The sequence below is a fragment of the Melanerpes formicivorus genome, unplaced genomic scaffold (assembly GCF_026170545.1).
Source record: "Melanerpes formicivorus ecotype bairdi unplaced genomic scaffold, bMelFor1.0.p_v2 SCAF_66, whole genome shotgun sequence".
NCBI classification, from domain to species: Eukaryota; Metazoa; Chordata; class Aves; order Piciformes; family Picidae; genus Melanerpes; species Melanerpes formicivorus.
Window position 1 is genome coordinate 2,935,366 of NW_027142418.1, and position 22,698 is coordinate 2,958,063.

At 44.3% G+C, this 22,698-nt stretch overlaps 1 protein-coding gene across 7 annotated transcripts in view; it reads left to right on the top strand.

Moving 5' to 3' along the window:
• The window catches only part of RAF1 (Raf-1 proto-oncogene, serine/threonine kinase), a 101,983-nt gene that overhangs the window by 68,207 nt on the left and 11,078 nt on the right, over window positions 1-22,698 (top strand). For 4 of the 7 annotated variants that reach the window (XM_068162655.1, XM_068162656.1, XM_068162654.1 and 1 more), the window contains 12 exons: window positions 2,094-2,309; window positions 4,163-4,275; window positions 5,978-6,080; window positions 7,323-7,480; window positions 8,504-8,602; window positions 10,049-10,202; window positions 11,779-11,838; window positions 13,744-13,771; window positions 13,865-13,992; window positions 14,859-14,976; window positions 20,550-20,634; window positions 22,112-22,288. In XM_068162655.1, the coding sequence (XP_068018756.1) occupies window positions 2,103-2,309; window positions 4,163-4,275; window positions 5,978-6,080; window positions 7,323-7,480; window positions 8,504-8,602; window positions 10,049-10,202; window positions 11,779-11,838; window positions 13,744-13,771; window positions 13,865-13,992; window positions 14,859-14,976; window positions 20,550-20,634; window positions 22,112-22,288 (1,430 nt within the window). In that variant the 5' untranslated portion in view covers window positions 2,094-2,102. The remainder of the gene's footprint in view (window positions 1-2,093; window positions 2,310-4,162; window positions 4,276-5,977; window positions 6,081-7,322; window positions 7,481-8,503; window positions 8,603-10,048; window positions 10,203-11,778; window positions 11,839-13,743; window positions 13,772-13,864; window positions 13,993-14,858; window positions 14,977-20,549; window positions 20,635-22,111; window positions 22,289-22,698) is intronic. The other 3 variants (XM_068162659.1, XM_068162658.1, XM_068162660.1) reach the window with 3 other exon arrangements.

The window sequence follows — 22,698 nt, forward strand, 5'->3', positions numbered from 1 at the left end:
TGGGGACAGCCTGCAAGAGATGTGTGCTTACTCTGTGGCTTCTAAACATCAGTTTCTCAGATCTTTACAGGAGGATGCAGTTTTGTGGGAGAAATCAACAAGCCTACTTACTTTCACTGTTCCTTTTTGTTTTGTTATTCTTGTGTCTCTGGGCAGGGGATCCACAGTTTGTAGCTGGGTTTGGCTTAGCACAGGTGGAGAGGAGGGCAGGGGAGCACTGTGCTGGACGTGACAGAGAGTTGATGTTCTTTCTTCTCCCCTTGTTAGGGTACAAAACAGCCCTCCAGAGAGGCAGAGGCATCTCTGTCCCTGTCACTTCCTAGTGATGCCTTGAGGTCTTCAAGAAGTGGTATTGGGCTTGATCTTAAAGGTCTTTTCCAACTGAAATGATGCTGTGATTCTGTAATGAATCTTGCTACTTGGGAGTATATCAAGGAGTACATTTTAGTGTTTAAAACTGTTGCAGACTTTGCTTACTTTTGAATCAGATGCATTTGGAGTGTAATTTGGGAGTTCAAGCTAGACTGACATTGTGATAGCTAGGGATAAACTCCCCACCATGATACCTTTACCTTTTGTCCATGAATGTGCAAAAGTAGTAGTGTGTGCTGATGTGGAAGTATGCAGGGGGGTTGTTCATGTCCCTGCACTGGGAGAGGTTTGTGCTGAACTGTAACTAAGCATAACGTGACAGGAGGTGTCCCTGCCTGTGGTAGCATGATTGGAACTAGATAGAATAGAATAGAATTAACCAGGTTGGAAAAAGATCTTTAATGTCCTTTCCAACCCAAACTATTCCATGCTTTTCTGATAGTGTGTGTGTGTCTCTCTGGTTAGAATCTCTATATATGTCATATATATATTTTCTTGTTTCATATTATGTAAAATGTGATGTATTTTGCTGTGTGCTAACAGTATTAAACTTGCTCCCAGTGTTAGAAAAACCAACAAGCCAACAACCAGCTGCCCCTCCTCAAAAACACTCCAAACCACTGCTCCAAAATCAGTGACAGAAATAGAATCTCTTCAATGAATTCTTTTTATTGTCATTCCTGTTGGGCTGCTTTTTCTTACCAGTACAGTCTGTGCTAATGCTGACATGTTATATCTGGCTTACAGGACTATTCAGGCCTGCAGCTGGCATGTAGCCACCCTTCTCAAGCTCCCTCAGGCATTGATTATCTAAATTAACATGCTGGTAACTGCCCCAGTGACACCAGAGATGCAGAGAGAGGAATTAGACATGTATTACTGATTATGCAGAAGTTAAATGCTTTCCAGACTCAGGCTGATTTTGCAGATGTGGCTGAGCTGTGCCATGGATGTGCAGGATGATTGTGTCACAAGGGAGAAGGCAGCACAGTTTTCAGATGCTTTCAGGAAAGGCTGTGAGGTCTGCTGTTTCAGGAGGAGAGAGTACCACTTTATAGAGAAGGATATTGCAGCAGTGTGCTCAGGTGGTCAAGAAGGCCAATGGTGTCCTGGCCCCTGCCAAGACGAGTGTGGCCAGAGGGTTAGGAAAGTGATCGTGCCCCTGTACTCGTTATTGGTGAGGCCACAGCTTTGGTACTGGGTTCAGTTTTGGGTGCCACAGTATAAGAAAGACATTGGGGTCCTGGAGGGTGTCAAGAGAAGAGCAAGGAGGCTGGTAAGAGGTTTAGAGGGCATGTAATATGAGGAGTGGCTGAGGGAACTGAGGTGGTTTAGTCTGGAGAAGAGAAGGCTGAGGGGAGACCTTAGTGCTCTCTACAGCTCCCTGGAAGGAAGTTGGAGTGAGGAGGGGTTGGTCTCCTCTTTGAAGCCATTAGCAATAGGACGAGAGGAAATGGACTGAAGTTGTGCTGGGGAGGTTTAGGTTGGCTATTCAGAAAAATGTCTTTCCTGCAAGAATGGTCAGACATTGGAACAGGCTGCCCACAGGAGGTGGTGGTGTCACCATCCCTGGAGGTGTTCAAGAAGCATGTGGATGTGGTGCTTCAGGATATAGTTTAGTGGTCACGGTTGTGGTTGGACTTGATGCTGTTTGAAGGTCTTTTCCAACCTTAATGATTCTATGGTTGCAATTTTTCTAACTCTCATTTTTTGTTTTGTAGACTGCATCAATGGAGCACATTCAAGGAGCTTGGAAGACCCTCAGTAATGGGTTTGGACTGAAGGATTCTGTCTTTGATGGCCCAAACTGTATTTCTCCTACTATTGTCCAGCAGTTTGGTTATCAGCGCCGAGCGTCTGATGATGGCAAAATCTCTGATACTTCCAAAACCAGCAATACCATTCGTGTCTTCTTGCCCAACAAGCAGCGCACCGTGGTGAGTTGTCCTTGCCTCGCTGTGAGGAACATCCTCCTGCACCCACTGCTGGCACCATGACCTCTGGGCAGAGAAGTGCCAAGCTTCACAAGAGGTCGTCTTGTGATTAAGTGTGGTGTCATCAGGTTGCTCATTCTGGAGGCCACCCTTTGGAAGCACCACATGCATTTTGAGAACCTGGATTTTTCTACCCCAGTGCTGTATTTATCCACTATTCATGAGCTGTGTGCTTTGCTTGTATATTCAACATGCAAAGTGTGATGGTTTAACCCACCCACATTAGCAAAAAGGCAGCTGAACTCAGTTGGGGAAGCAAATGAAAGCTGTATTTACAAGCCATAATGGAATGCAATGAAATATGTACAAATACACAGTATTTACAATATTGCACAGGTATTTGCAAAGAGAAGTCAACACAGAAACCCTCCTTGGGCAGGAGGATGCTTCCCCCCCCAACATCTCCCTGCCTTTTTTTCCTCTGATTAATTAGAAGAGAAGAGAGAAAGGAGAGATGTTAGGGAATAGAATAGAATAGAACAAACCAGGTTGGAAGAGACCTTCAAGATCGTGTCCAACCTATCATCCAACACCACCTAATCAACTAAACCATGCAACCAAGCACCCTGTCAAGTCTCCTTCTAAACACCTCCAGGGATGGTGACTCCACCACCTCCCTGGGCAGCCCATTCCAATGGGCAATCACTCTCTCTGTGTAGAACTTCTTCCTAGCCTCCTTTCTACCTTTTGTAGCAGATCTGAGTGTGCAGGTCCAGCTTGATTCCCTGAACCTCTACTATTTACCAGCCAGGTTGCTTGTGCTAAATGTTTCTCCCAGTTTTTCAAAGATCCACCCCCCATGGCTTTGAGAGTGGTCTTCAGCAAACTGTTATAGCAGTAGCTGACTGAACTAAACAATGATGCCTTGTATGAAGCAAATAGTGTAGTCACTTCTGTCCCCATTTTCTTCCCTTGGTTGCCCATAGTTCGAAGTATGGTAGTTAAAGCTGGAATAAACTTCTGAAGGGAGTACTTCTGTTGGATTTCTTGGAGCTGAGTGTACTTACTAATAATGCACTAATGACACACAAAGGTCCTTGAAATCTAAACTAAGCCTTTTTCTATACTCAAGGCAATTCCATTTGCTGGCATTTCTGTTACTTCTCTAGTAAACACAAGGAAGAGATGGAACTCCTGCAGTGAGTCCACAGGAGGGCCATGAGGATGGCTGGAGCACTCCTTCTATGGAGATGGGCTGGCACAGTTGGGCTTGTTTAGCCTGGAGAAGACAAGGCTCAGGGGAAACCTTAGAGCAGCCTTCCAGTACTTGAAGGGAGAGCTGGAGAGTGACTTTTTGCAAAGGCATGGAGTGAAAGGATGGGGTGGGAATGGCTTCAAACTGAAAGCAGTTAGATTAGACATCAGGAAGAAATTCTTCCTCATGGTGAGGCACTTGAACAGGATGCTCAGAGAAGTTGTGGAGGATCTAGGCCTGGAAGTGTTGAAAACCAGGTTGAAGCTAGTCTAGCATGAAGTGTCCCTGCCCATGGTAGGGGGGTTGGAGTCAGGTGATCTTTAAGGTCTCTTCCAAGCTAAAATGTTCTGTGATTCTGTAGGCTACCTACTTTTGAGTGCTGTATAATATTGTCAATCAGAAGGGCCAGCGAGTCTGCAAGTGCTTTTTATTTATCTATTTATTAGCTTCAGAAGTGAACCACGGTGCAGTTTTACTGGAACTTCTGAAGAAATGGAGAAAAAGCCCTCTGCTTTCCCTCCTCCTCCCCAGCAACAACAAAGAAATAAAAGAGCTTACCCAAGTTGTGCAGGCACTGACTGTGTGTCCCCTTTGGTCACAGGTGAACGTGCGCAATGGGATGACCTTGCACGACTGTCTCATGAAGGCACTGAAAGTGAGGGGTCTGCAGCCAGAATGCTGTGCAGTCTTTCGACTCCTTGCTGAACCAAAAGGGTAAGAGTCTGGGCTTATGATCTGTGAAACTTCAAACTGGAGGGTGTGAAAAATCTTGGCTTTAGAACAGCTGCAGTAACACTTTCCTCCTCTCTTGCTAGTTTCTTTGCAAAGCACAGTTTGGCTGTGAGCACTTCCTTGTTGCTCTCTTCCCCTTCTCTAGGGTAACTCATTCATCTTCCTGAGTGTTAAAGATTTTGTTTAAAGGAAACACTGCCGTGCTTGTGGCAGTGCTTTTGTCATACTCTAGTTAAACAACATGATATGCCATCAGATTTGAGCTGTGTCTGTCTTCTGCATTTGGAGTTGGTCAATTTCAGTGCTAGTAATTCATAGCCAGTGTAAATCAACTGTGTTCAAGTACTGGGTTCAGTTTTGGGGCCATCACTACAAGAAAGAGGCAGCGGTGCTGGAATGGGTCTGGAGAAGAGCAATGAAGCTGGTGAAGAGTCTGGAGATTAGGGCTGGTGAGGAGCAGCTGGGGGAACTGGGACTGTTCAGTCTGGAGAAGAGGAGGCTGAAGAGAGACCTCATTGCTCTCTACAGCTCTCTGAAAGGAGGTTCAGTGAGGTGGGGGTTGTTCTCTTTCATGTAATAGGTGGTAGGATGAGAGGAAATGGCCTCAACAAACAAAAAGTTGCACCAGGGAGCTTTAGGTTGGACATGAGAAAAAGAATCTTCCCTGAAGAATTTCCCTGGAACAGGCTACCCAGGGAGGTGGTTGAATCCCCATCTTTGGAAGTGTTTCACAGAGGCAGAGCTGTGGTCCTGAGAGACATGGTTTAGCCCCCTCTGTGGTAGAGCTAGAGAGTGGTTGGACTGGATGATCTTAAAGGTCTTTCCAACCAAAGCGATTCTGTGAACATCAGATTGTGTTTGCTCAGTTTTAAGGCTCTGCATTCCTCTAGAGTTTCTCAGTGTTTGGATTTGAATCTCCCTTAAGATACTCCTTATTTTTGATTGGACTGGGGATGCTGCTATTAAATACCAAATGATTCTTTTACAGGCTGAGGGAGTGAAGGTATCTCATGGAGTTAATACATTTAACTTCACACCTCATAAGGCTTGGGCTGAATAGAATAGAATTAACCAGGTTGGAAAAGACCTTTGAGATCAAGTCCAACCTATCATCCAACACCATTTAATCAACTTAACCATGGCACCAAGTGCCTTATCCAGTCTCTTCCTATACACCTCCAGTGATGGTGACTCCACCACCTCCCTTGGTAGCCCATTCCAGTGACCAAACTTTCTTTCTGTGAAGAAATGCTCTTGTGAGCCTGGTCGTGAGGCAGCCATTTGTGGGTTTTCCTCTCTGTGTGACTGAGTCCATTCTGGGGTAACTAACTGTAGTGCTGGAGCACATAATACAGCTTTCATGCCACCAAGTCTGCCATTCATAATCCCTAATGTTTTGCTTCTGAGGGTATTTATGTGACCCCATTCCAGCTTCTAGGTGTTTGATTTCAAATAGTCTGTGTATCTAAATGGCTTACACCTGACAAAAATAAACAGAGATGAGCCTTGATGTTTTTAGAGTTACTTCTAATTCTGTTTTAGTGGAAGACACTGAAATATAGCTCACTTTAAGAGGTTAGGCACTCTTTTATTCTTCATGTTTTCAGTTTACTCAAGAAAACTCACCAGACATTGATCACTTACCTGCTAAGCTGCTTTCTTGTCCCCATTTTCTTTCTTCCAGAAAAAAAGTGCGTTTGGATTGGAATACAGATGCTGCCTCCTTGATTGGAGAGGAACTCCAAGTGGACTTTCTTGATCATGTTCCACTCACTACACACAACTTTGTAAGCTCCTCCTTGTCTGTATTGGGATGTGGATTTCTACAATAGTTTGGGTTGGAAGGGAGCTTAAAGATGATCTAATGATTCCTAGGCCAGGCTGGGGGTGGTGAGACACTGGAGCAGGTTGCCCAGGGAGGTGGTGGAAACCTCATCCCTGGAGGTTTTTAAGGCCAGGCTGGATGTGGCTCTGGGCAACCTGATCTAGAGGGGGTCCCTGCCCATGGCAGAGGGGTTGGAACTAGATGATCCTTGGGGTCCCTTGCAACCCTGGTATTCTGTTATTCAGTCAACCCCCCTCACCCTGGAAACACATTGTGTTGCATGTCAAAACTAAAGGATCATCATTTAACTCCATTACCTTAGGTTTGAGTTCCAACAACTGAAAGTAGCTTTGCTTCTGCTTTCTTTACACTTTTAGGAAACTACAAATAACATTTTCTGCAGTTGGTCACCAGAAACTGAGTATTTTCCTCCAGATCTGGAAGAAGCCCTGACTTGCAGCCTTTCTCCACAGCATGCTCCAGAAGAAAAAGCCCTTTGGGTCAAATCAGTCTGTTTTGTATTTCAGAAGCTTTGAAAAAAAGATAGAAGTGACTCAAAGGGCTTTCTCCTCTGGAGCATACTGTGGAGGTAGGCTCCAAGTTGGAGCTTCTTCCACATCTGGAGCAAAATGTTAAGCGGTAGAATTTTCTTAAACAGTGTTATTTACTAAGGAATTTCTTTGCTATGCAAAGTGAGGTTAGTGGTTACTCAGAGCATTTTGACTAATAAAATAATGAGGGTGGTTCTTACCATCTGATCCTCCATCAGCTCCTTGATCATACAAAAAACCCTCAGTTCTTGGCCCAGTCAACTCTGTCACCTTCCTAAGCACAAAACAATGCTTTTGAATTTGACAGAACCCTGCCTTTTTCCTTTCCTTTCCTTTTTTCTCTCTGTCTTCCCTCATCATCAGGTAATCAAACCTCAGCTTTCCAGGCTTCCAACCAAACTGGAAATAAGTGCAAGAACACTCATGTGGTTTCTAAGTTCACAACATGTTGGGGGGCACTGCTAACTTTTTAACGTGGCATTTATTTAAGTCAGGTTCTGAAGCTTTTCATGTCATAGAGCGGTTTGGCTTGGAAGCGACCTTAAAGACCGTCTAGTTCCAAGCCCCTGCCATGAGCAGGGACACCTGCCACTTCATCTCAGCTAATGAAGAGAAGGCAGAAGCTTGGATTAATTGTTGAATGTGTTTCCTAGGCTCGGAAGACGTTTCTAAAGCTTGCTTTCTGTGACATCTGCCAGAAGTTCTTGCTGAATGGCTTTCGGTGTCAGACGTGTGGTTACAAGTTCCACGAACACTGCAGCACCAAAGTCCCAACCATGTGTGTCGACTGGAGCAACATCAGGCAACTCTTGTAAGGACTGTTCCTGACTCATAGCAGCTCTAGTTCTCTGTGACAGATGAGCTTTGGGGTTTTGAATCCTTTATCGTAGAGATGAGTTTGGATTGGTGGGGAGCGTAGTCACTGTGGTCAATATACAGAGCCTGTGTGCTGATTTCATAAAACAGCCAGCAATGATTGTCTGTTCCCAGGTAAAGAAGGCCATTTGCATTAAGTGCACTTCATTCTTGCTCTAAATGTTAATATTCTGGGGCAAGCAAAGATCTTGGATGACCAGACAGTTGCTATAACAGCCTCTGTTTCAGCAGGGTAGTAGTACCTCCTCTTGCATAACACTTGGTAGAAGGGGAAAAAAAAAAGGTCATGATTCAGTTGGTTTTTTTTTAGCTGTTGAAAGTGTGAGTGTTCAGAACCGCCACAGCTTTTGACACCCTGTTGAAAATGAATGGAATGGTGAGAAAACTGATGAAGGGGAATCATGGAATGGTTTGGTTTGGAAGGCACCTTTAAAGGTCATCTGATCTAACCTCCCAACTTTATTAATACTGATTAGGAAAAGCTGAAAGTCTTTATGTTAGGAGAAGACTTACACAAAACTGTTACAAGCTGGAGCTGATTTTGTGTGTTTTAGTGAATGTAATTTTTTTTGTTCCCCAGTAACTGAAGTTGGCTTTTATAGTTCTGCACTTTCTTACACTGACAGTCATTAGAGTGTAGGATGACTTGTGCCACTTGGTGCTACCCAGGTTTAACAGAACTGCTGCCAAAACCCTTTCAGGAAGATCTGAAGCCTGATGTAAAAAGATTTGTATCTTAAGCTCAGAAAGAACTCGTGGAAATTTCCTCTGGGAGTCTGAAGACTTTTTTTTTCAGCCCTACCATACACAGAGGAAAAATACCACGTGAAGACAGGAATGTGTACGTGGAGTTAATCGTGCTGGAAAGAAACAGCCCTTTAGCTTTTCAGCTTTTAAGAGCATTGTACAGGAGGTAGTGTAGCAGTTGAAATTGTAATTGTCTTTGTTGATATTTCAGATTGTTCCCAAATTCAAATATCAGTGACAGTGGTGTCCCTGCACTACCTCCCTTGACAATGAGACGGATGCGGGAGTCTGTCTCCCGGATACCTGTTAGGTAAGCTAGTATTTCCTGTCATTTCTGTTTTGGGAAATACAGTTCTCTAAAACCCAAACCAACACCCCCCCCCCCCAAACTCCTCAAAACCAAAAGGATCTTCAAGGAGGTTGGGGTCAATGTGCAAGAAGGCAACACCACTTCACCGCAGATAATGCCTAGTGTCCGTTCTTGTGCTTTAGGTTCAAGCAAAACCTTGATTTGGGATTTTACATTACATTACAATTCGTAGCCTTAAGATTTTAAGGGAGGGTATTAAAGGTTTTCTGGAGACCTTTGTTTTTCTACCCAAGGAAAAGTCAAGGCTCCCTTTTGGTATTTATGTGAATTAATTTTATCTGATCAGGTAGAGAACATGTAAGGGTCCGTGACTCATTTTGCATGACTTACATACATCAGCTAAGATAATGTTCTGATGTGGTGATGACAGATAAGGGTTTAAAGAGGGAACAGTGTAAGCTGAAAATCTGCTCCTTTTAAAGACAGTTCTGAGACCTAAAGAAAACATTTGAAATGCTAGAATAAAACCTGCTTTTCTTTCAAAGGGACCTGTCTTCTGATCCTTACGTGTGCCTGTATTCTTCTCCTTGCAATTCTAGAGGCTGAAGAGGGCAGGCCACCTTTGCTTTTTGCTACACCTCTTTGAAAAAATCCTGGGCTATTCAGGAATGAGGCACAGAGCACGTAGCTGACTTGCAAATGGTTCTATGTCTTTATTTGCTTATTTTAGTGGGAAGGGAACCAGGGATTGATCTTCTGTTCTCTTTGCCATCTTTTGCTATTTCCAGTCGTTAAACTGATGGTTTTTTGAGGCTTTTTGTGAACGCTGGCTGATTTCATTTAAGAGACTTGTGATTTGGGACAAATAAGGTTTGAGTGATCTTGGAAGTGATTTGTAACTCTTTATTGAACTGGATTTTACTGTTGGCCTCCTTTTAAATGGTATTGGGTTTCATGACTTCCTTGCTGGCTGTTCTGCATGAACCATTGAACAGTCTTGCAAACTTGCACAAATGCAGGGCTTAGCAGTAAAAGTAGCTCTTAAGCTGTGCAGTTAACAGACTTGATGCGAGCAGTTCTTTTAAATGTCACAGATGTGAATCAATCCATCAGAGCCAGTGTGCTGTCAGTTTGTTAGATGGGATTTGATGGGGACTGAGGTGAACTGTGGTGAAATTTGTCACGGCAGAAGCAGACTCGGGTTAAACACACTAGATAAGCATGTGAGCTGACAACATCTTCTAATTTATTTCCAAAGTTAAACTGGGAGTGATTCAGCTGACCAAATAGTTTAGTTAGAGTGTAAGTCTCAGCTTTTTCTCTTTGGAATTCTGTGTATGTTGCTTTTGGACAAGTGACATGGAACAGTATTTTTCAGTTGCTAGAGGGGGAAAATAATAACCACAGTTCTCCTTTTCTTTCTCTTTTTTTGTTTTTCCTTCCCAGTTCCCAGCACAGGTATTCTACACCTCATGCCTTCACCTTCAACACATCAAATCCTTCCTCTGAGGGCTCTCTCTCCCAAAGACAGCGATCTACATCCACACCAAATGTCCACATGGTTAGCACTACGATGCCTGTAGACAGCCGGATAATCGAGGTAATACTGGGGATAGAGCAAAGTTAGACTGCAGTTGTGACATGGCCATCTAATAGTCACTGGTTGGTTTTTCTTCTTGTCTTTCTGCCATTTGCTTACTGTTTGCCATAGTTGGCTGAGGGATGAAGAGTGTAGGTGACAACACAGAAAATGAATAATAATTCTCACAGCCTTTATCCATTTTGCTGAAGTTCTACCTAGAACTTGGGGAGCTTTAACAATCAAGTTCCACAGCTCCAAAATGAAAATAAGCTCAGTTTTGCTGAAGAAATGATTTTTAACCAGGCCTAATTTTCTTTTACCCTTAAAAATGTGAATTTGTTGGAGGGGCCTGGTGTTTGGTTTAAATTAAGCTATAGTTTGGACTAGTTCTTTGAGTTGAAATATACCCAGCCAAAGCTTGCTGGCAGTATGTTTGTGTTGTACAGCAGCACTTCTGGACTTGTGCTCTAAAGCCATCTCCATCTGAGGGTATTTTTGCTGTTACTTGCATTCAAACACCTTTTTCTCTCTCTCTTTTCCTTTTTTTAACTCCCTACCTTAGACTGGCAGTAGTGAGAGACAACTGTTTGAAATCAGACCTAAAGTGCTGGTTCTTTTTCATGATAACCTGAACAAAATCAGGGAGTGGTGCTGCAGGAAGGGCTTGCAGAGAGAAAGTGCTGAGCTGCAGTACTTCAGAGAGAGCACTGGTAGCTTTTTGCTCTGAAACAGTTAAAAAAAACTCTTTAGGCCAAGCAAAATCCTTTGGCTGCCAAGTTGACTTGCATCTTCAGCTGGTAGTTTATAGGCTTCTGTGAAATGTGAAGACTGTGAAATATGCTAGAGGAGTCCACAGGACCTTTAGAGCTGAGGAAAAATGTGCTGCAGGCCCATGAAGCTTTTTGTTTTGGTTAGAAGCTTTGGTGTCAGCTGTGTTATGGGGAAAGGTAGCTTCCCTTTCTCTTTGATTTTTTTTCTCAAGCTTTACAGCTTTCTTTTTACTGCTTCAGAAGCCTGGCTGCCCCCAAAATAAAGCAGCACTGCAGAAAGCAAGTAAGGATTACTGATCCTTGCAGCGGGGCAAGCCTCTAGGCAGACATTGCTTTCTTTTTTCATGAATAGCATGAAAACAGAAATACTTTCTGTTCTTCATAATATCATGGGGACTGAATGGAAATAACTCTCATGCCTGAAAGGCATTTGCTGATTTTTTTCCAAAAGGCTTTAAACAAACCCCCCAAAAAACCCACCACCACCAAAATAAAAACCCCAAACAGTTTAAAGAAACCACAGCAAAACACCACAAAAAAGGCAGTGGAGACCTTCCTAGCATGACAGGAGAAAAGGCCTCCTTCATGAAGTGGTTTCCCAGAGCACAGATGCTAGTGAGCTTTGGGGTTGGAGCAGGGATACTTGAAAGTTACACCGCACTTAATTACCCTACAGCCAAACAAATGAGGTTGGTTCTTTTTTTTTTCCCCTTTTCCTTTTCATTTATCCTAACACTTAATTTTTAAACTATTTTTTTTTAATAAATACATATATATATACTTCCTCTGTTCTTTTCTTTTTATCTCTTGCTGTGTTGGCCTAGAATAACAGCCTGAATGCTTCTCCCAGTTCCTGGTGCAGACGGTTTTGTTTGAGGGGAAGAGTAGGTATTTTCTTGGTGCCTTTTGGTTTCTTCTTTTTTGTTGTTGTTTTTTTTTTTTTTCCCTTTATGGTTTTTTTTTCTTTCCTTCTGTGATTAACAGGATTGCTGTAACTTGTGAGCCATGGCCACATGAAATGTTTAATCTGGAGTTGATTTTGGTGAAAATCTGTATAAGCATGCTCATGAGGATGCTGATTGGCGAGGGGCAGACAGAAGAGTTTTGGGTTTAGCTCAGCTGGGTGAATCTGTAGTGTGAAATTGGGTGTGAATTTGGATTAGAGATGCATTTGGTCACACAGGTTTGGGTTTTGCTTTTAGAACAAAACCTTCTAAAACACATCTTGTGTGGCTCTTCTCCTCTGGAAGCTATGTTGTTGAATATAACTGTACAAACCCCTTAGGTTAAGAACATGATACATTATTTCACATCAAAGCACGGGTAACAGGACTGTAGCACTGCATATGAGTTTGTGGTGTGAGACCAGCTCTAAAGAGCTCTGGCTTTGGTTCATTTGCTGTAGGATTCATAAGCAAAACAATCCCAAATATTCACATTAGGGTTGAAGCTCAAAAAAGATCTGTAAGCAAAAAAAAACAAACCATGAAGAAAGAACTAGTCACATCAGGATTGAAGCCCCAGAATACTTTCTCTTGAATAAGAATTCCATATACATTTAAAATTCAGTTATGTCAGGCTGAAGGGGAAGCAGCTACCTGGTCAGGCTGAAGGGGAAGCAGCTACCTGGTCAGGCTGATGGGGAAAACCCATCACTTGTAATTAATTCAGGTTCCTAACAATCTTTATTGTCCTCAGAGTGGACAAGAGTAGAAACTTTCATGACTTCTTCATTGGTAGCTTCTGCACATAGTAATCTGCTCAGGGGTAGAGTTGTACTCTGCAAGTGTAAATGGTTGTGGAGTCAAGCCTGGGAGAATGCAACTAGCTAGCTAAAATGATGCATTTCATAAATGGATCTTGACTAAAGATGCTCTGAGTTAATTTGCAGACTGTGGTGGAATGTAGGCTTGTTCTGTCCTCCTATGAAATCTCAGGTTAATTATTCTACTAATCAGTTAGCTTGAATTGATTTCTATTAACTCTGACAGTATTTAACATTTCTGTAGTGCATGTTCTTGCTTTGTACTTACACAGTACCTGGATATTTTACCTTTCCTGTATGTACTTTGGGATAATGCCTAGCAGGTGAGAAGCTGTGAAGTCCTGTTTTGTCAGAGCTTAGTTGATCTTGTGCATGGCTGTAGAGTTGTGTTGTAAAGTGCCTGTGGCATGAGGTGAGACTTGTCGCACTGTGCCAGCTGGTGACCTGTGTAACAACCTGCTTCTCACACAGCAGCAAATGGGAAAATGTTTTGCACAGTAGAGGCTTCTAGTATTAGGGCACTAGATGTAGCCTTTTGGGGTTGAAATGGTATTATAGATATATTTTAAGATGTGCATTGTGAGGAGCTTTAAAAAGTTTTCCTGCCTGTAACCCAAAACCTTGTTGAGCACTTGTCCCCTAGAGGTGCAGGCCCATCACAGTGGCTGTGTTCAGATCTCAAACACAAGCATGTACAAAAACCCAATGGTGGGAATGCAGATAGTATTTCTGGTGTTTCTACTTGTTCTGTGTCTTCTTTTATCTCTTTCCTTTCTATTTTTATGGTAGCAATACCTCTTAATATGCTGTGAATCATTGTAATGTGTAAGAATTCACAACTTGCATGGTTTTAGCATAAAGGTGGTTGGTTTTTTTAACTAGAAAACACCCAGGCTGTCATCTTCTGTAGAGTATTGGTTGATACCATAGCACACTTGACCAAAAATATCAGGGATGATTTCAACACTGTTCCTGCTTGTTCTTTGTATGCTTTCTTATAACTCTGTTATCTGTCTCCTTTCAGGATGCAATTCGAAGCCATAGTGAATCAGGTATGGTTTCATCAACTCAAGTAATTCATAATCCTATTTGGTGTTTGTTTTCTGGTCCATAAATATTTTCCCCTGTGTTTTTTTCTGTTTAAGCCTCACCTTCTGCTCTGTCTGGAAGTCCTAACAATATGAGCCCAACTGGCTGGTCTCAGCCCAAAACCCCAGTCCCAGCCCAAAGAGAGCGAGCCCCTGGATCTAACACACAAGAAAAAACCAAAATTGTAAGTATGGTAATATTTGATTTGGGATTTTAATATGCTAAACTAGGCTGAGGGAGGTGATGTGATGAAGTGAAGTTCTGTACTTCATGGAAGCATAGAATGGTTTGGGTTGCAAGGGATCATCTGGTTCCAAACCCATGCCGTGGGCAGCGACACCTACTAGAGCAGCTTGCTCAAGGCCCCATCTCCAGCCTGGCTTTCAACACTTCCAGGCTTGGAGCCTCCACAAATCTCTGAGCAACCTGTTCCAATGTCTCAGCACCCTCATCTTCCTACTACCACCTAAATCCAGCTGTTTTGATTTGAAGCCATTCCCCCATGTCCTGTCACTCCAGGCCTTTTGAAAAGGTCCCTCTCCAGCTCTTCTGTATCCCACTTCAAACACTGGAAGGCTACCAGAAGCTCTCTCCCAGGAGCCTTCTCTTCTCCAGGCTGACCAACCCTAACTGTCTCAGCCTCTTTTCATAGGAGAGGTGCTCCAGCCCTGGTCTAAGTGGTAGGTGACCTAAGCCTGAAACCATTCCAGGTCAGGCTTTTGGGGACTCCGAGCAACCTGCTCTAGTTGTAGATGTCTGTGCTGAGTGTAATGGGGCTGGACTAGATACACTTTCAGAGTTCCCTTCAACCCCATCCAGTCTGTGATTCTGTCATCTAAGAAAGTGTTTTGCCTCTTCTTATTTTGGAAACAAACCAACCACCCCTCATAAACTAAGGAGAACAAAAGTCCAAACTGCAGGACAAACCTCTCAGGGTTTCAGTGCATCTTAAACTTGTCTGAAGGAAATGCTTTCATTCTTGATGTATTCCTGTACCATACATGCTTCAATACTTTCAGTAAAAGCCTTATCTTTTTTTTTGTGTTCCAGAGGCCTCGTGGCCAGAGAGATTCCAGTTATTACTGGGAAATAGAAGCAAGTGAAGTGATGCTCTCTACCAGAATAGGGTCAGGTTCTTTTGGAACAGTTTACAAAGGCAAATGGCATGGTAAGTTCTCACTGTGGGTCACCATCTTCTCAGAATGTTGATATGGTAGGACAGCAACCCAGCAAAGGTAAAGCTGGTTGTAATGGTGCTGTGTGCTTGGCTACCACTGGAAAGTTCTGGGTGAGAGAGATTATGTCCCAATACTGGCAGTAGGTAGGGGGAATGAAGGCAAAGAGCAGACATCAAAATCTGAATCTCCCAACTGCCATCTGTGTGTTCTCTGTGTTGGAGCCAGCATTTGTTACCATAGTCTGCAACAGCTTGTTGCCTGAAAAGATGTTTGCTTTCCATTAGCAGGATTGAATTAGCTGGGAAGCTTCACAGACTGATGCTAAATTATATTACCCCCCCCCCCCCCCCCCCCTTTTTTTGTTTACTACCCCTGTGGTTTAATTAGCATACTTGCAGTCAAGGTGGCAGGTGCATAAAAAGCAGAATTTGCTTTTGCTGTGGAGTTTTTCCAAGGAAAAAATGGTCAGGGTGAGAGGTTGTGATACCAAGGTAGCTGGAATATGTTGAAGAGCAGCACACTGTGGAACTGCAGAGGTAATGTCAAACTCAGGGCTTGCAATTTAAAGAGAAGCATGCACAAAACCCTCCAGGCCCTAATTTAAACAGCATTTTCAGCATAAAACAAGCAACAGAAGAATATCTGTGGACTTATCTTCCCCTCCTTGAAGTCTAAACAGTGCCAACATCAATGGGAGGACTGGACAGTTAAACTGTTAGAAGTGAAATAGAACATGAGATCAAGAGGAAAAATAGGTTTAGTAAGATTTCAGGAAACCAAGGAAGAGATGAGAATTTCTTGTTAGTAGTTTAATCAAACATTTGCCTTTCTACATGTCTCAAGAGGTGTTAAACAGGGATGGGTGGAGCTACCTGTCCAGAAAAGGGCCCTCAGCTCTGTGCACAAGATGGGTGTGCTGCTGTCTGCAGTAAGATTTACTCTCTTACTTGTTCATAGTTTTCCTGACTTCTCAGGAATGGAGAAGTTAAATAACTAAATGATTTGCAGCATCAACTGAAATGATGTCAGTGTTTAGATTTAATGTCTTTGCCATTTAGAATTGAGGGAACTGCACAAATTGGTGAAACTGCATACCTTTTTTGTAGTACCTGTTCTAGTAGTACCAATGCAGCAATAAATGATGTCTTGGAGTAGCTAAATCGTAGAATCCCAGCATGGTGGGGTTGGAAGGAACCTCTGGGCATCATCCAGTCCAAGCCCCCTGCTAAAGCGGTTTGCCCAGGATCACAATGTCCAGGTGGGTTTGGAATCTCCCCAGAGAAGGAACAACTCTACAACCTCTCTGGGCAGCCTGCTCCAGGGCTCCAGCACCTTCACATCAAAGAATTTTCTCCTGATGCTCAGGTGGAACCTCCTGGTTGCAGGTTGTGCCTGTTGCCCCTTGTCCTGTCACTGGGCACCACTGGAAAGAGTCCAGCCACATTCTCTTTAGTTCTTGCTGAGCATTGAGTGGATTCCTTTCTCCAGGCTCAACAGCCCCAGGTTTCTCAGCCTTTCCTCTTCACAGAGAAGTGGGCAAATTGCTGCAAACTTAAGAGGAAATCCTAGATTGTCAGAGGTGTTGGATTCCCTACTGGGCCCACCTGCAAGGGACTGTTTTCAGTGTTTCTCCAGAGCACCTCTGGAAGACGATGTAAAACTCTACTGGGTCCCCAGTAGCCTTCCCTGATTTGGGCTTCCAAAGTAAGATGAAGCATCAGGGGCAGTCTTGCTCTGAGGAGGCCATGTCTGGTTGAACAGCTGTCTTGCACTTCCATATTTTTCCAGGTTGTTTCAGCTGGTTAAGTACTAATTCTCCTGTTTGCACCCCTTCTGTTACAGACCCCATTTGGATCCTGTAGTGTCCTGTAGCATGCTTCTAAATTTAAAAGGCGGAAAGAGAACCAAGGCAGTTTAAATGGGTTGGAAGACTACCCATCATAAACACTCACATTCCCCCCTTGACCCTGGTAATCAGTTCTAGGGGGTTGGTGGTTGGGGGGGGTGGTGGAACCTGATTTGTCTTCAGATTGCTGCTGAGCACCACAAGTGCTGTTGTCTGTCTGTTTCTATGGAGAAAGCCACTTGGGAAATGCTGTCAAGGCTTGAAAATAACAATGTGTGGCACCTGATTGAGTAAGAGCAGGGCAGAGTGAAAAACATCTCTTCAAACAACAAACATCATAATGGAAACACTGAAAAATAACCTGAGAACATTTGGCCTTTAGTCAGTGGATGCTGTCTCCTCTCCTTGCCTTGTCTGGACATAGCTCATAGCAACAGGCTTCATAGAATCATAGAATTGGTAGGGTTGGAAGGGACCTCAAGGATAATCGAGTTCCAAGCCCCCTGCCATGGCCAGGGACACCTCACACTACATCAGATTACTCAGAGCCACATCCAGCCTGGCCTTAAAAACCTCCAGGGATGAGGCTTCCACCACCTCCCTGGGCAACCTGTGCCAGTCTCTCACCACCCTCACAGGGAAGAACTTCTTCCTAACATCCAATCTGAATCTTCCCACTTCTGGTTTTTGATTCATAATTGCACTGCTTTCTGGAGGTACACTGTGTAAGGAGGTTTACAGCTTCATACTCTGGAAAAACAGTCTGAACAGATGGCACTGAACCATGCTGTGTTCCTCCCTGTCACCCTTCCACAGATGTTGAAATTCAAAGCAAACTGATTCTGAAAGCATTTCAATGAAGCTTTAAAGTAAAATTTATAATGTATCAGTTTAAAAAAGAGGAAGGTCTGATGATTTCTGTAGTACTCAGCTGATTACCTACCACCCTAAAAAATCCCTCACCAGCTTTCTTGTAGGCCCCTTTAAGATACTGGAAGGCCACAGTAAGGTCTCCTCAGAGCTTTCTCTTCTCCAGACTGAACAGCCCTAACTCCCTCAGGCTGTTGGTCTTGTTTTGTACCTCAACAGGAGTTGCAGTAGGATTTGGCTACTTCAAAGCCTGTGGGTTTGGTAGTCATAGGAGAGGGTAATCTTCTACCAGTTAGATTCTCCCTCTCTGCTCTGGAAGCAGGGATCTCTTGGTTATAAAACATCATGCATACTGCAAATGCAAGATGGTTCTCTTTATGAAGAGAAAATGGGAGTTCCATTGCCTTCATTGCAGTAAAAGGAAGAAGACAGAAATGTATAATAATGTGTTCAGTGTTTGTGCCTCTTTGTGACTTCAAATGATGCATAAAGGAACTGGCAACTACAGCAGAAGATAGTGCAGGTTGCTCAGGGTCCTCTGAAACTCAGTGCCAGTCTGCATGGCCTTCTCACACTTTGTTGGAAGTATTTTGGTTTTTAATCATAGAATGCATCAGGTTGGAAGGGACCCTTGAAAGTCATCTTGTCCAACCTTCTGCAGTGAGCAGGACTATCTCCCACTACACTGGGTTGCACAAGGCCTCATCAAGTTTGACCATGAATGTCTCCAGGGATGGAGCCGCCATCACATCTCTGGGCGACCTGTTCCCATATTTTACCACTCTTGATTGTGCAGAACTTCCTCCTGATGTTCAACCTCGATCTCCCCTGCTCTAGTTTCAAAGCACTGCTGCTAATGAAGCAGTATTCCTAAGGCATTCACTTGATTATATTCTAGAACCCTGCTAACAGATTTTTCACTTGCCTTCTAAAAGAGGCCATACAAAGCAGATCAGGGATTGTGGTAGCAAAGGAATCTGTCACTCCAGGGGTATTTTTGATGTAGCTGATGGTTCTGTAATACTTAAGTGGCAGCAGCCTTTAAGCTATGGGATAAGCCTGTTGGAATATAGCAACTCTCCAGTCTTTCTACTACTTGGGTCTAAGACTGAAGTTGCAGTCTTCCTGGGTTGCTGTTGCCATCCTGTGACAATGTCAAGGCAAGTTTACCCTTTGTTGAAGTCTCAAAGGCTGTCAATCTGTAGTTAAAGTGAATGTGGCACTTCCTGCTCTCACCGAGGAGTTGTTTGGTCTCGGTGCTTTTGCTTTGTTAGAACAGGAAGCTTCATTGCACTAGTCTGCCTTTTTTGAGGCTTAATTCCCCTGCTTTCTGGATGTACACTGTGTAAGGGGTTTTACAGCTTCATACACTGTCTCTGAACAGATGGCACTGAACCATGCTGTGTTCCTCCCTGTCACCCTTCCACAGATGCTGAATGCAAAGCAAGCTGACACTGAAAGCAATTTCAATGAAGCCTTAAAGTAAAACTTTATAAGGTGTCAGTTGAAGAAAGAGGAAGGTCTGATGAGTTCTGTAGTCCTCAAATTCGTTAATGAAACAGGAAAGTCAGTTCTAGCATTCATGTGTCTTCTGCCATTCCTAGGTAGTTTTGGTGCTTCTGTTCCTGAAATTTAGCAGGATTTAAATCTAGAGAGTTTGGGGTTTGAAGTTCATATTAAAAAGGGAGGTATGTATCATAGTATCAGTCAGGGTTGGAAGGGACCACAAGGATCAGCTAGTTCCAACCCCCCTGCCATGGGCCGGGACACCCCACACTAGATCAGCCTGGCCAGAGCCTCAGCCAGCCTGGGCTTAAACACCTCCAGGGACAGGGCCCCAACCACCTCCCTGGACAACCCATTCCAGGGCTTCACCACTCTCATGGGGAAGAACCTCCTCCTTACATCCAGCCTGAATTTCCCCACCTCCAGCTTCATTCCATTCCCCCTAGTCCTATTACTACCTGAGATTTTAATACATCTAGAGTTTAGATAAACTTGAAGAGCCAAACCTAATTCTATAGAAATACAGAGGTGTATATACAAGTGTGCTAAAACTGCATAGGAAAGAACAGATTAATTTTGGCTGGAAAAGGCCTCTAAGATCATTCAGTTCAACCATTTCTCTGACTCTGCCAAGTCTGGTGCTAAACCATGGCCCTCAGCACCACATCTCTACCTCTTTGAAACCCCTCCAGGGGATGGGGATTCAGCCACCTCCCTGTGCAGCCTGTTCCAATGTTTGAGAACCCTTGCAGAGAAGTTGTTTCTTTTAATCTCCAACCTAAACCTCCTCTGGCACAACTTCAGGCTATTTCCTCTCGTTCTATCACCTGGTGCTAGGGAAAAGAGATCAACCCCAACCTCCTTTCAGGGAGTTGTTAGAGGATAATGGTCCCCTCAGCCTCCTTTTCTCCAGGCTGAACAAGTGATGAAGCTTTGGATACCATTTGGAAGCTGGGAGACCGTGATGTGGCTGTGATTGAAATGCTGTGCTGAGAATGCACACCTTCCTTTTTGGAAAGCTACTGGAGATTTTATTAGCTTCAAACCATACAGGTAGTTCTAGCCAGCCACAGCTGTTGACAAATAGAAGGGAAGCCTATGAACAATTAATGACTTTTTCCATTAGCCTGAAATTTGGGTAAACTAATTGCCTGCTACTAGAGAAATTGATGTCAGCAGGGAAATCTTGACCTATGAACAAATGAGTAGAGGTGTACTGTGCACAGATCAGGAGTTTTAAGCATACTATGTATTAATGTTATTGGGGAGGAGGTGGGGAGGGGGAACCAAACAACAAACCAGCTGCATTTTCATTAACTGTTATGGTAAATGTATTTTCAGGGGACGTAGCAGTGAAGATACTAAAGGTTGTAGATCCAACCCCAGAGCAGTTCCAGGCTTTCAGAAATGAAGTGGCTGTATTAAGGTGAGTTGGCAGCTCCATTGTTAAATTCTCTTAATCCAAGGCACTGTATTTGACTCCTACCCCTCTTTTAAAGCAGTCTTACCCTGTGTTCTGTGCTTGATGGACACAAAAAGCAGAAATCCAGAGAACAAGAATAAAAAAGCAAGCATATAGCAGTGTGCCCAGGTGGCCAAGAAGGCCAGTGGCATCCTGGCCTGCATAAAGAATAGTGTGGCCAGCAGGAGCAGGAAAGTCATTGTGCCTCTGTACTCTGCACTGGTTAGGCCACACCTTGAGTCCTGTGTCCAGTTCTGGGCCCCTCAGTTTAAGAAGGACATTGAGACACTTGAAGGTGTCCAGAGAAGGGCAACAAGGCTGGGGAGAGGCCTTGAGCACAGCCCTGTGAGGAGAGGCTGAGGGAGCTGGGGTTGCTTAGCCTGGAGAAGAGGAGGCTCAGGGGAGACTTCATTGCTGTCTACAACTACCTGAAGGGAGGTTGTAGCCAGGAGGGAGTTGGTCTCTTCTCTCAAGCAACCAGCACCAGAACAAGAGGACATAGTCTCCAGCTCCACCAGGGGAAATTTAGGCTGGAGGTGAGGAGAAAGTTCTTCCCAGAAAGAGTTGTTAGCCATTGGAATGTGCTGCCCAGGGAGGTGGTGGAGTCCCCATCCCTGGAGGTGTTGAAGAAACCTGTGGCCATGGAACTTGGGGATGTGGTTTAGTGGCCATGGTGCTGTTGGGTTGATGGTTGGACTTGATGTTGTTGGAGATCTTTTTCAACCAAAACAATTTTGTCATTCTATGACTCAAGAAACCTTGTTTGGTTTGGTTTTTTTTTGTTATACAACTTCTAAGCTTGAATGCTGGATGCAAATTCCAAACCCCTTGAATTTTCTTGGCCAATCTCTCTTGCTGGGAAGAACTTCTTCTGAACATCCAGCCTAAGGCTCTCCTGGCACAGCTTGAGACTGTGTCCTCTTGTTCTGGTGCTGGTTGCCTGGGAGAAGAGACCAACTCCCTCCTGGCTACAACCTCCCTTCAGGTAGCTGTAGACAGCAGTAAGGTCTCCTCTGAGCCTCCTCTTCTCTAGGCTAAGCAACCCCAGCGCCCTCAGCCTCCAAAGCTGGGGAGGGACTTTTTAGGGTGTCAGGTAGAGATGGGACTGGGGGGAATGGAGCAAAACTAGAAGTGGGTAGATTCATATTAGATGCTGGGAAGAAGCTCTTCACCATGAGGGTGGTGAGACACTGGAACAGGTTGCCCAGGGAAATGGTGGAATCCAGGCTGAATGTGGCTGCGAGCAACCTGCTGTAGTGTGAGGTGTCCCTGCCCACGGCAGGGGGGTTGGAACTGGATGGTCCCTGAGGTCACTTCCAAGCCTAACAATTCAATGATTCTATTACACTCAAGCTGAAACCTGTTTCTCCAGCCAGGAAAGAAGACTTAGGAAGCATTCTGTGTAAAGATGCTGATGTCTGTTTCTCCTGTGTGTGATTAGGAAGACTCGGCACGTGAATATCCTGCTCTTCATGGGCTACATGACTAAAGACAACCTGGCCATCGTCACGCAGTGGTGCGAGGGAAGCAGCCTCTACAAACACCTGCACGTGCAAGAGACCAAGTTCCAGATGTTCCAGCTCATCGATATTGCTCGGCAGACAGCACAGGGAATGGAGTGAGTAGGATCAACTTCTCCTCTTGGAATGGTGCTGCCCTTCTCTCCCCCAAACTCTCATGTGTGACTTTGATGTGCTACAGTGGGTCAGAGTGGTAGAAGTGCTGGTGAATCAGGGGCTGGACACGAGCTGGCAATGAGTACTTGCAGCCCAGAGGACAAATGGCATCTTGGGCTGCATCAAAACCAGTGTGGCCAGAGGTGATTCTACCCCTCTGCTCTGGTGAGGCCTCACCTGGAGTACTGTATCCAGCTCTGCAGCCCACAACACGAGAGACATGGACCTGCTGGAGTGGGTCCAGAGGAGGGCCACCAAGGTGATCAGAGGGCTGGAGAACCTCTCCTGTGAAGACAGACTGGGAGAGTTGGGGATGTTCAGCCTGGAGAAGGCTCTGGGGAAACCTTAGAGC